At 38.8% G+C, this 14697-nt stretch overlaps 2 protein-coding genes across 2 annotated transcripts; both read right to left on the bottom strand.

Annotated features, from left to right (window-relative positions):
- Positions 1 to 2596: 2596 nt before the first annotated feature.
- Positions 2597 to 4107, bottom strand: LOC145591849 (uncharacterized). The gene is made up of 4 exons (XM_081648341.1): positions 3820 to 4107; positions 3419 to 3755; positions 2799 to 2806; positions 2597 to 2674 (listed from the first exon to the last, which is right to left on the bottom strand). Exons 1-4 carry the CDS (start codon positions 4105 to 4107, stop codon positions 2597 to 2599), a joined length of 711 nt encoding a protein of 236 aa, XP_081504467.1.
- An 8763-nt stretch (positions 4108 to 12870) lies between these two features.
- On the bottom strand, positions 12871 to 14376 carry LOC145591848 (F-box/FBD/LRR-repeat protein At5g22660-like). Its single transcript, XM_081648340.1, has one exon. It carries the CDS (start codon positions 14374 to 14376, stop codon positions 12871 to 12873), a length of 1506 nt encoding a protein of 501 aa, XP_081504466.1.
- Positions 14377 to 14697: the final 321 nt, after the last annotated feature.

Raw genomic sequence — 14697 nt, 5'->3', positions numbered from 1 at the left:
CCACACCCAATGCCACCATGACCCACACAAAAATCCACTATCTATTGGAGTCTGAATCGGATAATCCGTCAGAGCCGGACATTTGTCGGAGTTGAATTTTTTTTCTCGGATTTTTTGTAGGATCCGACTCCGACCCACCTCCGACTCTCAGATTACTTTTTTGTCGGACTCGGAGCGGATTTTTTACCTCGGATCGGGGCAGAGTAGGGTCTGATCCGAACTGGATTGCCATCCCTAACACCAAGATAATCATCATCTACACCTTACCAATTATAATAGTACAAGTAATCCCTCTAGTATGATTATTAGTCCCTCTAATCCTTTTATAATGACTTTTGAGGTCCAAGTGTTACCTAAGAACCACCGCTTAATATCCATTTATAATGGCCTATGAATATGTTATGGTGTGTATCAAATGATTTACTCTTGACAGTGTCGAATAGTGGGTGTCTAAGTGTATTGAACCCCTTAACTAAGCAATCTTATAGGCTCCCCGAACCTCCGGCTAGTTTCTTGGATAATCCGGGGTCTCAATTCAACGGCATCATATGTAGCGTTGATGATCCCACCCTATACAAAGTGTTCATTATAAAGGACACGCCGAGGCTTATTAGGCGTGGAGGTAGCATTGTGCGAAGTAGTGAAATCTTGAACTTTTATGTCTTCTCTTCAGATACTAGCAGTTGGTGTAACTTTCATGTGCCTGCTCTACCAACCTTTCTTTCAGTGAGTATGGTAGATGAAGCATTTGGTCAATACATTACCATGTTAGATGGGGCGCTATATTTGGTGCACCAATATGATCAAGGTATATAATCCATTGGACAAGGAAAACCCCAAGCAATGCGACTTTATTGAGCTTCCCCAAGAAGCTAAACTCGACAAGATGTGCGGCAAGAGAGGTTCAGCAGATCAGCGTAGTTTATGCATAGCAAACGTTGAACAACGCCTGCGCCTTTATCATTGGAGCTATGTGACCGCTTTTACTAAAACACTCACCGTCTGGGATATGAAGGACTACACAAGGGGCTATGGCGGTACTTGGAATATAAAGCATTTTGTGGATCTTACAAGTATTAATTGGCTCTGTGCTGATGTGTCGATGTCTATCAAAGGCTTCGATCCCTGTGATGGAGACGTGCTATACGTTTTTTCTCGAGATCATCATCCACTGGCTGTGAATCTGAGAAGCAAGACTGTGCAATTAGTCTCCGACTTCAAGTCCACTGTATCATCTTTGCTCCCATGCTTCAGATTGTTTCCTTATTGTCCACCTCAATGGGCAACCCCTATCACCAACAGGATCGCTGCTACTCCTACTACGACACTGTGATTACACTTTCAACACTATCTAGTTTTTAAAGAAGATCGATTGAGACTCTAATCAGGGCTTGCCTACTTTTGGAACTTTTGAATTTAGTTTTCAATCTATATTCATATTCAAATGTTGTTTGTTATGTTGTGACTCTTGTGAGTATAATTGCTTCCAGTTAAAAAGTCGTTTATTAGCCTCACTAATAAGAGATGTGCAAAAGAAGAAACTGTATTCTTAGCAATGTAATTTTAAAAGGAAGCTTATATTTTACGCTTCAAATGAATTGGAGTAATTTTAGGCACACTCCACTCACCTTTTAACCTGGAAAGCCATGCAAGCTCCGCTGTCACCGCCTCATCAATCGATGAATCAATACACAGGCACACAACATCTACATGAGAAGAGGTCTCTGCGGTCTACTTAGATTTCTATAGTATGATATAGGACTATTCCCCAGAATAACGAAAAAACAACTATCAGAAAGCCTTAAGCTAAAACATATTTTTGTTAAAGAGAAGACCTTGAGCTGGACTGGCTTTAAGGTGCCTAAAAACAGGGATTGCAACCTGTTTATGAGGGGTTTAGTAAGTGCCAAAAAAGGCTCCGTAGTGCAGTAAAGTATCCGTTTGTCGGGTAGCTAAGCGTACATATAAGCCCTAGGCCAGTAAACTGTTGAATCAGAATATTACTATCTGCTCTGCATGCAGTAATATTACTACAGCTTCTAGGGGCTTAAACTACGCAATCAAACTCAATGAGTAGATCTAGGACAAACTTCCTTTGCATCATTTTACCACCAAGAGGTTCACCTAAAAACAAGATGACCAAGACTTTGATTTTAGATTGTCTATCAAGGAGCCACCAAGTCTTTTATTTCAACCAAATGATATCCAGTGACTAAGATGTCATCAACATAAATAGCTACAAATCTACAATGATGGCATGATTTCCTATTGCTTGTAGAATAAAGAATAGCCACTCTCGAGTACTGATAAAGACATATTAGACGACTAGCACACAGAAGAAGAAACTGATATCTTAAGATTTTGAGAAGGATACATCTTTGTGAACTACACACAAAAACTTCAGATCAGCAACAGTCAGAAGCTACTCACTACCTTTTTATCTCAATACATTATTTAGCTTAAAAAAACTTGAGAAGAATACATCTCAATCGCTTTACTTGATAAATTCTTTCTTGTGCCCCATCTATTCTCTCCTCTAATATTGTTGGCCAGCAAAGCCTAATCAATTTAATAATTAGACATGAACACAGGATAATTAGCCTATAAATATTTCAGAAAACATGCCAGGAGGCAAAATGTCCACAGATACACTATTATACAGCACCAAAGCAGCCTATGACATTAACACATTCAAATTAAGCTGTACATAGAAAAGTTTACTCCAAAATCCCAAAGGAATTCGGGGTTGGCATTCATCACAACTTACATTCTCAATCACTAGTAATAAACAAAATTACCATACGCCCTGAAACAGCAAATAATTTCAACATCTTTAAACTTCAATTTACTACTACTCATCTAATATCACTCTGAATCCATTTGCCTTTAGTCCATTTAAACTTCATAAAAACCGAAATCTATAGTGGATTCAACATCATCAATTGTCATGATATTTATATATCAAGGATCAGTACACACTGAGTTTTTTTTGCTTGCCCGTTCCAAGAATGTTATCAATTATCATGATAAGCTTATTTGAGTTATTTCTTGTAGTTATCTAAAACGAAAAAGTGTAAAGCATAGTATTATTTTAAGTTATGTATCATGAGAGCACCATAACATACCATATAGACTTATAGAGGCACACAAAATTGTCCTATAGAAAATACTTTTGGTAAATGAAGTTAGGATTTAGAAATAACCAAATGACATCATAGCAAGGTTTCATCAGCAATAACAGTTATATCACTTCAAGAAGTGATTTTAATCATAAACAAAACTACGCTTACATCAAAAGGAATTTATTAAAAAGTTAATACCTGCCACCCATATGCTTGAAGAAACAAATGTAGCAATTGGAATGGCAATCAAAAACCATAGATTTCACACGCAAGGGATCCTTCTTTATAGGCATTACTTGAAGCCTTCATACGCATACCACTAAACATAATCTCACAAGTTGAAGAGCCCCTTGGAAGCTTGAACAGGGAGCTACAGAATGTACATTCATACCACAGTTGAAATTCACTAAATTCTCTGTTGGTATCGGAACCAATGGATACGTGAAGCTCTTTCAAAACAACTGCATTACTCAGAATGTAAGCAAGCAACTTGAGCTCATCATCAATCCTCTTAAGTCCTAATATTTTAATTGTCTTGAGTTTCCTTACCAAACAATCTGGCACAAAATCTAGTTCACACCACTTCACGTTCTCTAAAGGAAGATCATCTCCCGTTTTGAGGTACACATCAAGCTGTGATTAAGTTGGGAAAGCATTGCATAGAAAGTAGCAAATCCTTCCACCCAATTAGACCAACATCAACCAAGCTCGTATCAAGATAGACTAAATTATGAAAAACAGGCCGAAGTTCATGCTTCACACAATGAAGGTAATCATATACATTGGGTTTACCCAGTACCCAAATGTCAAGCTTACTAACACTAGACATTCCTTGTACAAACTTGGACATCTGTTGTACATAATCTTCTTGTCCATCCATCCAAACCGGACCCTCTCGAAAGTCCTCATCCGGGATCAAAACAATCTGTGCTTCAACTAACCCAGTTGGAATTTGGACAAAGTGATAGCATGAAATTCGATCCATTATACACAGCTCAATCAATTTGGGTGCATCAATACATATTTTAGTTCTCTGGGTTGGAATATGTGAGTGCATCACTATTCTCAACACCTTCAAATTATGACCAAATATGTAAAATTGATTGGGGGTTTTCTGGGGTTGATTGAAATGCGACAGATTGAAACACAAATTTAATTCCTCCAATAAAGTGCAAGAGCTAATTAGAATCTCCAACCAAGGAGGAACATCAAATAGATAGCACAAACTTAATTTCTTAAAATTAGGAAGTTGAATTGCTGCATTTTCAAGCAAATTAAACTTAAGATTACCTAATAATTCCAAAATTACCAGAGATTGAAGTTTGAACACAAATGCGGGTATCACAAGGAAGCAATCTTCGTATACATGATGAGGGCCATTAACAATGATTTCCTCCACATTTCGGCAGCAAATTTCACGGAAGCATGATTCTGATACTCTCTTTTTACAGAAATTGGAGAGCGAATCCAACTGAAGATAAAAAAACACGGAGTTTCGGAGAGGTTATCTGTCGTAAGATTCCAACGATGATGGCGGAGAATTTCAGTGAGATTGTCTCGTCGAAAGAGGTGAATGCGAAGCGGGTGATGGTGGTCCAGAGGTGGTGCCAACGGTGGGATAAGACGGAGGTCGTGGCGGCGGATTTGATTGGAAGACGTAGAGAATATCGGAGAGGATTGCGTCTGGAAGTGAGCTTAGGCGATCATTGCCTTCCATTGCTGTCATTTTTGCCGGTTTTGCTCTAACAGTCTCGCTGCTCATACTTGCAAGGGTTACAGTCTTACGGAGTCACGGCTTCAGGATTACCGGCTGGGGCCCACTTTCCACCTTAAAAAAATTCGCTTTCAATTTGAAAAACAATTTTGATTAAGGTTTTGAAAGTCATTTTACGGCAAAGTTATCAGAATCGGGATTCTACTTTGAATCGGTGAGTGGGGTAGAATCGAATCGGTAAAATCGAATCGTAGAATCGTACGATTCTACCAAAATGTAAAATTGGGCTTCAAAACGTAACAAATTACTACATACATAATTTTATAGCAATGAGAATGATAATAATACATATTGTTAGTAACATAATATTGACATACAAACATAAAATAGTTTTTCAAGTAATTTCGCAAGCGCATAACTCAAACAATACAATATAAACTATAAAGTCGGATTATTGGTACACATTCTTAACCATGAGAGTACACGACAGTTGTTGTTAAATTATGAAAAAAAATAACGTTGTTGACTCGTAAAGTTGTTTTCCCTAGACCCATGCATAATTAAAAAAAAAATCCAATAATAATAGAAAACTAAGTGTCAAGTTAGTTCATTTAACGAGATAGCTAAAGAATGACAACTACAACAAACTCATGTTATAAAAGTGTTTTTTATATGCCCAAAGTTGAGTGCATGAGACTCATGAATACATTCTTATGCCCACAAAATTTAATGGTTGGATAGAATCTTAAAAGTTATTTAAATTGATGTTTCATAAGCTTTATTATGATTTAGATTGAATAACATGTAAGTCATTGACTAAAGTTAGGTTCAACTATGACACCCTTACGCTCTTTAGTCTATAACATAAAATATATAAATGATATAGGTACGAAACCAATTCTATTAGAAAGTAGACTTCAAGAGCTTTCCAATGACATATTATAAGCCTAATTCCGACTTCGGAATCAAAAGTTATGGGTTTCGAAAAATCAGATTTTTTGCAGGAATAGAATCGGTAGAACGGTATAGAATCGTAGAATCGGTACCGATTCCACCGATACTAACCGATTCTATGAGCGATTCTACAGCATAACGATTCTATCAGCGATTTACATTGTTTAAGTGGATTAGGATCGTAGAATCGTACGATTCTACGATCCGAATCGCGATTTTAATAACATTGTTTTACGGTAACTTTCAATAACCATTATTAAACTATCATTTTAATCAAGATAAAGGATTACGAAAGCTTTTTAAAGATGTAGAAAATTATCAAAATTATGTTAAGAATATTTAATAGCTATATATAAATATTTGTGTTAGAGATATGTCTAATCTTTTTTATTTTAAGTCATTATATTGTATAAAATTAGGGAATTATTATTGTACAAGATTTGTTTTTAAAAAGGAATTTTATTCAGCAAAAAAAAAAAACAAAAAAAAAAAACTAAAGACATACCATAATATAACACGTGTCATTGCTAGTATGTCTTTTAATATATAGTTATTGATGATTCATGGAATAAAGATCCAAACTATTTTGTGTCCTAGTCGTTGCACTGATTCCTACTCTAAAACATACCATAATTGTTAGTAAAAAAGAGGATAAAGAGAATAACTCTATTGTGTTGAAATTATTGAGGTTAATCCTTTTTATCTATTTAATCCAGGCTACATATTTATTTCTAATTCTTTTTTTTTTTTTTTTTTTTTTTGTTCTTTATATAATTATCTATATGCATAAAGAGAACATAAATTAGTATTAAGTGAGATGGTACGAAGTGTGATTTTATATCCATGATGTTCAGTGTGTTCGAAAATTGTTGGATTTTTTTTTTTTTTTCTGATTAATAATGACGTGAAGTTATTGTTGCAATGCTAGAGGTGACGTCGCAATGCTAGTGCATATTTACGTGGTTTTATGTTGTGTTTAGAAATGTTTTTTAATATACAAGTATAGAATGGCTCAAAATTACCTCGGTTTACGTGTCCTTTTTTAACGGAGAAAATTATTTAGTTAAACAAGAGCTTCACAAATCACAACCAGCTAACTCAAATCAGTTTGTTACCTCACCACTTATACAGTTATAGTGCAAGTTCAACTAAATCCACATTGGTTGCAAAGGCATATGAGCTGCCTGCAACAGATTGACATTACAGGTCCAGAGGTCAATAAACCAAGCAATTCAAGTCTCTACTTGCTGATCTAGAACTACTTTGTGAATGAAGAGAGATTAAAATAAACAGTAAGCTCGCTTATCCTGGTAGTTCTAGAGCAAAATTCCATGCGTTTCAGTTCTTCCTTCTTTATCTGTCCATAATCTCCTTAGAAAATAACCTAAAGCATAATTTTCTTGCAGTAACTCCCTAAACCTGTGTAGCAAAGAATAAGGAAAGGAAGCTGGGTATAACGCCTTTACATGTTTCCATTTCCCTGCTTTTAATTTACATCCTTTTGAGACTTAAGGGAAAAAACGTTAATGGCTTTAGTAACCCCCACGGCTCCACCCCTGGATTCGTCAACCCTGTTCTATGAATTTTCTTCCTTACCACCTTATTCTTGGTCAGTCCTTAATCGCATCAACTCTATTCTGTGAACTGAAAGATACATATTTTAGGAAGGGGAACAGAGAAAACTGAAGCTAGAAGTGCTTCTACCTACCTTATATACAAACCTTAGGTTAATAGACAGCTGACTAAATAACATAACCAACTGGCTTCTATGTATTACACCTAGAAAGCCATGCAAGCTTCAATGTCACACTCCTCGATTCCTCATGATGGCATGACCTCATTGATTGATACTCATCATCTAATTAGAAATGGGCAGACGTGGTATGCAACCTAGACTTTCTACAATATGAACTCAGAAAGACCTACTGCTGTCTATAAGAAGACCTTGTGTGGAATTGGCTTTAGGATGCCTGAAAATGTATTGCAGCAGAGTGCAAAAAATGGGTGGCGTGCTGTACAGGACAGAAAATATCATGCCTGGTGTTTGTCCATAAGCCTATGGGGCTATGGCAAAATAGCTGAATAAAAAAATAATAATAAAAAAAAAAAAAAAAAAAAAAAAACTAATTATCTGCACTAAATATAACTCCAATTTCTAAGGTATCAACTCCATTTTCTAAGGGATCAACCACGCTAGTTAAAACTTTACAATTAAACTCAAAATGCAATAAAAATAGAAAACAATAATAATGACATGATTTTACATTCTAATTTCTTGTATAATTCTAAAATCATCATATCTTCAAGGACTTATTTGACTTCCACACAGAAGGGAGTAAGGGACTGATATATATTAATTATAGTGACTTATAAAATATCTCACTACACCTCTTATAGTAGTCAATTTGACTAACAGAGAGATTCTATAACAGAGAATTCACCATCTTAAAGCTTACTACAAGACGGTTATAGTTGCAACATTCTATCCCGAGTTAATATGCTTTTGCAATTTTACAAGGCAATTTAAGCCTAAATTTTCTTTTAATCTCTCTATAAGTCGTTATACAATGCTCCTCGGCATGTATACTCTAAGCTCCAAACTACTCCAGTCAGTGGTTTCCAAATAAGCACATAAATCCTACGAAATTTATAAACAGACCAAACTGCAATTCAAAATTAGCTATCAGAATATGTAAGACCCTTTGCAATTCATTATTAACCACCAACTGCTAGAGTGCTAACATACAGAAGAAAGTGCCTTATTTTTACACCATGGGAGATGTTTATCATCACATACCTTAATCAAGCTGATACTAACCATCTTACAGCTTACTATCATACAATCCAGTGGCAACATTTCAATGAAGCCTTTATATGAATGCTCCAGTGCTCCTGCATTATTTGTTTTAAAACACAACTACTTTTTGCAACGAACTAGCGTGGTGCTGATAAATAAAATGGTCGGAAGGTTGATTTGGATAGATAAAGCTCGAAGCTTTCGTACAATCGTCAATGGCTTTAGGCCATCACTCTCCAAGACTCTCTAAACTTAATACTTTCTGCCTGCCTTCTCTATCCTAAACTACTACTATTTATACTACTACTACAAAGCATAAGATGGCAACAATGCCTTAATTACTTCTAGTACTACTCTTGTCTTCTTCCTATTTTTGCACACTACAAACAAATGGCCTAAGGAGGCCTGTCTGCCCTGCTGCTCCTCTGCCCTCTGTCTCTCTCTGCTTGCTGTTGTTGTTTGTCTCTGTTGTTGTTGTTGGTCTGCCCCTGCTGCTTGCTGTAGGTGGGTGTCACGGGTGGTGGTGGGAGTGGGTTCATTGCAATACTCCCCCCCAAAACGGCCACCTTGTCCTCAAGGTGGAAAGCTGAATTTTGCGCTTGGAATGTGTTTGAACGAGCAAGTGTATGATCACCCTTAATCTCAATCAACTTTCCATCCACAGTAAAACGCATTTCTTGTAGCTTCCAGTTGGTCGTCACCGGGCCTAATTTTTCCAGCCACTGTACCCCTAGAATGATGTCGGAACTCCCCACGGGAAGAGGCAAAAAATCCTCTTCTATGACCAACTCGTCATTAAGCTTCACTCGTACTCCACAACATTGTCCCCTCCCCTCTATGATTTCACCGTTCCCGAGTAAAACTCCAAAATTATCGTCACCAGTAATTGCTATCCCAAGCCTTTCGACCAATTGAAGCGAAATCAAGTTGTTAGTGGCGCCGGAATCGATCATTACCACCACCGGCCTTCCCTTGATTTCTCCAGTCACTTTCATCTCCTTTGGATTAGTTAGCCCGGCCATCGAATTGAAGGAGGCGGTGGCCGGAATTTGCTCAGCCACACTCGCCGAAATCTCCATGGCCGTAAACTCGCCTTTGCCATCCTCGTAATCCTCCTCTACCAATAAGACGCTCAACCCTTTCGCGGTGCAAACATGGGTGGGTCCGGTCCACCTACCATCGCATTTGAAGCATAGCCCCTTGTCTTTCTTGTCTTGCAATTCTCTCTCCGTTAGCCGCCGTACCTCGCCACTAAAGCGAGAGTGACCGGAGTTAGTTCGTGTTTGGGGAGAGTTGGGTGGGTTTACTGATGCTGCCGAGGTTTGGGGTGTTTGGTAAGTATTTGGGTATGTTCGGTGTGGGTTGTGAGATTGGGTTTGATAATTAATTGAGGAAGTTGAGCTGTAGGGGTTATAAGGTTGGCTATTTATGGGGTTATAAGGTTGGCTATTTATGGGGTTATAAGGTTGGGTACTTGGGGTATTGGATTGGGCCGGCCCAATTTCTAGGATAGTAGTAGAGGGATTTCTATTCAAATAGGAGTAGGGCTCAGGTCTAGAAGTTACCCCACCCGTTTTTCTTCCCCCTACGACCCGGTTGCGTTCTTCGACCCGAACCGCTAAGTTCATGGCATCTTCCAAGGTAAATGGATTTAGTACTCGGATCTCCGTCATAATCTCCTCCTTCAACCCCTTGATGAACTGACCTTTCATCACACTCTCTGGAACGTCGGTAAGCGGCGATGCTTTCTCTATGAACGCCTTCCGGTACTCCACCACGGTGGTGGTTTGCTTCACCGAAAGCCACTGCTCGTGGAGGGTGCCTGCGTTAACCAGCCGGAACTGGGTTAAGATGCGCGCCTTAAGATCTTCCCAACCACCCAACGGACGGCGGCGGTTTTCCCACTGGTACCATCGCAGGGCTTCACCATCCATCGCCACAATGGAGGCTTGTAATTTCTCGTTTTCCGTCAACCTGTAGAACTGAAAGTATTGTTCTGCCCGGAGAATCCAGCCGTCGGGGTCGGATCCATCGAAAAGGGGCATTTCTAGCTTGCGGTATCTCCAACTTCCCCGATTGTCGTGGTGGTCTTGATGGTGGTTGTTCTGGAACCCCAATCCAGCTACGGGATCCCAACTGCCAAAACGGAGGCCGTTAAAGCCGCCCGTTCCTAAGGGTGGTTCGTTGTACCCTCCTCCTCCGCGCGGAGAAACGTTAGATCCCCCATATGGTTGCGGTTGTTCCACCTCATCGTCCAACGGAATGGGCTGCTGAATCGGCTGTTTACCCAGAGCTTTAATGGCGCCTCGAATCTCGTCCATGAACTTCTCTTGTTTGCTCGCCGCTAGTGCATTCTGCTGGTTTTGCTCGTCGCGAAACCGATCAATTCGCCCTTCTAGTGTTTGCCTGACTTTGTCGACAGCCTCGTCCTGTTTCTTCAGCAGGGACTGCTGGAGGGAACCCTCCCCGTCACCTAGCTTCTCAAGGATTCCTTCTACTCTTTCTTCAAGCGCCGCCACTCGCTCCGGCGTCACTGTCAGTGGTGTCGGCGGCATGGTGGCTCTGATACCAACTGCAACGAACTAGCGTGGTGCTGATAAATAAAATGGTCGGAAGGTTGATTTGGATAGATAAAGCTCGAAGCTTTCGTACAATCGTCAATGGCTTTAGGCCATCACTCTCCAAGACTCTCTAAACTTAATACTTTCTGCCTGCCTTCTCTATCCTAAACTACTACTATTTATACTACTACTACAAAGCATAAGATGGCAACAATGCCTTAATTACTTCTAGTACTACTCTTGTCTTCTTCCTATTTTTGCACACTACAAACAAATGGCCTAAGGAGGCCTGTCTGCCCTGCTGCTCCTCTGCCCTCTGTCTCTCTCTGCTTGCTGTTGTTGTTTGTCTCTGTTGTTGTTGTTGGTCTGCCCCTGCTGCTTGCTGTAGGTGGGTGTCACGGGTGGTGGTGGGAGTGGGTTCATTGCAAAACCAGAGACACAATATCAGCTTGTATAAGCCAGTCAATTTCACAATCAAATCTCCTAGTAAATCGTTTGTTGTCCTTGTTGACATGTCAATGCTAATTGTTTCAAGTCTCAGGTCATTTAAGATCTCTAGCCTGTTTTCTAAAGAAGTTTGATCATCCATGAGTTGTTTAATGATACAGGCACCCAAGGATCAGAAAAAAAATATAGTATGGTAGTTTTTACCAAGGTCCGTACATCAACTTCCAGATGAAAAGAGGCACAATACTGATTCAAGTTTTAGATCCAATGTCTAAAGCTTGCAAAGATCCAACTGATGGTAGGAGCACTTCTGCATAAATTCTTCTCAACCTAAAACATTCACCTTCATAATTCAAAGGAAGGAACTATTGTAATCAAGTTTGAATAATGCTCGGTTTGCAGAAGTTCTTAATCAACCAAAATCAGAACTTCTTCAGTAAATTCAACTATTCAAGTGAACCAAGAGCTTTTAATCAAGTTAACTCTAGCCAGTTAGAAGCTTTTAAACCAAGCTATTATGGTCGGTACCATCTAACTCTAATCACTCAAATTCAACCTGTTCCTTTACCACCAACAGGCGACTTCAAATTAATCTGCCTTGGATCCTAAGGGTTCTGAGCTACAATCAATAAACAGTAATTTGTCCAAGAAATACATACACAAATACTAAAGTCGTAAAATAAACCAAAGGAATAAAAGAAGTCATATAAAGTATCTTTCTCCATAATAACTCAATAAATCAGGCTTTCTAGGTAATTATCAATAATCAATGACTTTTACTCCAATTACTAGTAAGAGACAAAAATATAAATCCCCTGAAACACAAGATTTATTATATCAACATCTGGTTCAGATTCACATGAATATACTCATGTTTGCATCCATCACTTAAAATCCATGTGCACTTATATGGTATCAAATTTCAGAATGACTCTGAGATCTTCAACTGTCATGGCATGTAAAGTACTTTGAAAATTTTACTTTCCAGTTTAAAAACTTATCATATCAAAGAGCATCACATTAAAGCATTAATAAATCAAAGATTCACCATAGACATATAGAGAAGTGAAAAAGCTGGAATTTCACTAATAAATTCAGCAAAAAAGACAAATACATTGCAAGGCAATAATGCATTGATACATATCCAGCATTTCAAAAAACATTGTTAAGCCTAAACAAAACTATAACCAATAGTTAATAGGAACTTAGTAATAAGTACCTGCAACTCATAAGCTTGAATGCTTGCATTTGGAAAACAAGTTGCACATATTAGGTCTATTTGCCCACATACATTCGACAGGTAAGGTATCCGTCTTGTAAAGCATTCCCAAATGCATTGACAGACCTACCAGAAACCACAATCTCACATGTTGAGGACCTCCTTAAAAGCTTAAACAATGACCTACAGAACTGACCTTCCTTCCACACTATATGTGCTGCTTCACGATCATTTTTAGCTTTAATCACATCCATCATACGAACATCTATGCAAAGCTTTTCCAAAACATTAGCATTACTCAAAATGTACGCTAGCAGCCTCAGGTCATCGCCAACTGCCTGTAGTCCCTTTATTTTTATAGTCTTGAGCTTACTTAATAAACAATCCGGAATAGTATTCGGTGGCAACCAATACCTTTGCTCCATTGGAAGACCAGCAGCTTGACACCGTATACTCACCACAAGATGCTCTAATTTGGGAAAAAATTCTAAAGAAAACACCAAATCTTTGAAGAAATTTGTTTCTAGATTCACCACATTAGAAAATATTGGCAAATTCCTGGGATTAAGGCAACCAAATATATTGCTACAGCTTTGGAGTATCAACACAAGATTGCTAACACTAGAAAATTCACCAACAAACTTGGACATCTCCTCAAGATAATAAGTACTTCCTTCATTAACCACCTCTCCACACCATCTCGCCAAGGACAAACGCGCTTTAACTAATGCAGTTGGATTCCGAACAAATCTATAAATCGAAATGCTATCATGAATATTAAGGTCTGTCAATTTAGGTGCATCAATCAATATTCGAGTGCGCCACATCTCACTCCAAGTATGCATATGTATACACATCGATTCCAAATTAGGAGCAACTATATCAAAATAATAGGGTGGGGGATTATCATCCAAATCGAACGACAAAGTTAAATCTTCCAAAATCGGGCAAGACCTAATTAGCTTCGATAACCAATCTGGGACACTATTAAACGTACACAAAGAAAGTAGCTTCAAATTAGGGAGATGAAAAGACGAACACAAAGACGAATCCCCATTTTTGGGCTCTTTCGATTTAAGCACCCCACGTAATTGCAAGCTTACCAGAGACTGAGAATTGACAAGGCAAGCAGGAATACGAATTGGGTAATCATCAACTGTATTGAGAGTGAAATCCTCCACATTTCGGCGGCAAACTTCACTGAACCATGGTTCTGAGTCACTGAATCTTGGAATATCGGATAGCATTGTTGAGTAATCGAGATCGAAAACTTGGAGTTTCGGAGACGTAATCTGGTTTAGGATATGGTCGATTGTGGTGGAATCGTTGGGTTTTATAGTTTCGTGAACACCGAGTTTGAGGCGGGTGACTCCGGTCCAGAGGTGGCGCCAACGGTGGGATAAGACGGAGGTGGTGGCGGCGGAATGGATTGAAAGGCGAGAGAGAATGTCGGAGAGAATGGCGTCTGGAAGTGAACTCAATCTGTCTTTTGTTTCTCCTTCTTCGATTGATCTTCTGCTTCGTTTTCTGATGTAGTGTTTCAGGATTTTGCTTTCACCCATTCTCAATTTTTGTATCAGTGTTCAATATTACTCTCTCTGTATTTTTTTGAGAATTTGAAATGGAGTTTGGGAAGAAAGGAGGGTTTCTGGTCAATTTCCTTTGACCTACAAAGAGTCAAAATCAACTGGCATCCATACACTACGCCTACGGTCAAACTCAAACACTCATGCCTCATAGGGTCTAGGGCCTCTAGGCCAGGGGTCTGCATAAATCGGTCCAACCCTATTTCTGACCTGAACCAGACTGGGCCATACCAATTAATTTCAGTCCGGTTTCCGGTCCAAGAAAATTGAAGATTTCGAGTTTCTAGTCCGGTCTAA

The sequence above is a fragment of the Chenopodium album genome, chromosome 18, assembly GCF_948465745.1.
Source record: "Chenopodium album chromosome 18, dcCheAlbu1.1, whole genome shotgun sequence".
In the NCBI taxonomy this organism is placed as follows: Eukaryota; Viridiplantae; Streptophyta; class Magnoliopsida; order Caryophyllales; family Amaranthaceae; genus Chenopodium; species Chenopodium album.
The sequence above is the reverse complement of the archived record's forward strand: the minus strand, read 5'-3'. Positions and strand labels throughout refer to the sequence as shown.

Bases quoted from the DNA above. Each gene is read 5' to 3' on its own strand.
- LOC145591848 (XM_081648340.1), bottom strand. From the start codon at position 14,376: ATGGGTGAAAGCAAAATCCTGAAACACTACATCAGAAAACGAAGCAGA.
- LOC145591849 (XM_081648341.1), bottom strand. From the start codon at position 4,107: ATGGATCGAATTTCATGCTATCACTTTGTCCAAATTCCAACTGGGTTA. The intron at 3,756-3,819 runs GTTGGTCTAATT...ACTTAATCACAG, and splicing joins TTGATACGAGCTTGGTTGAT to CTTGATGTGTACCTCAAAAC.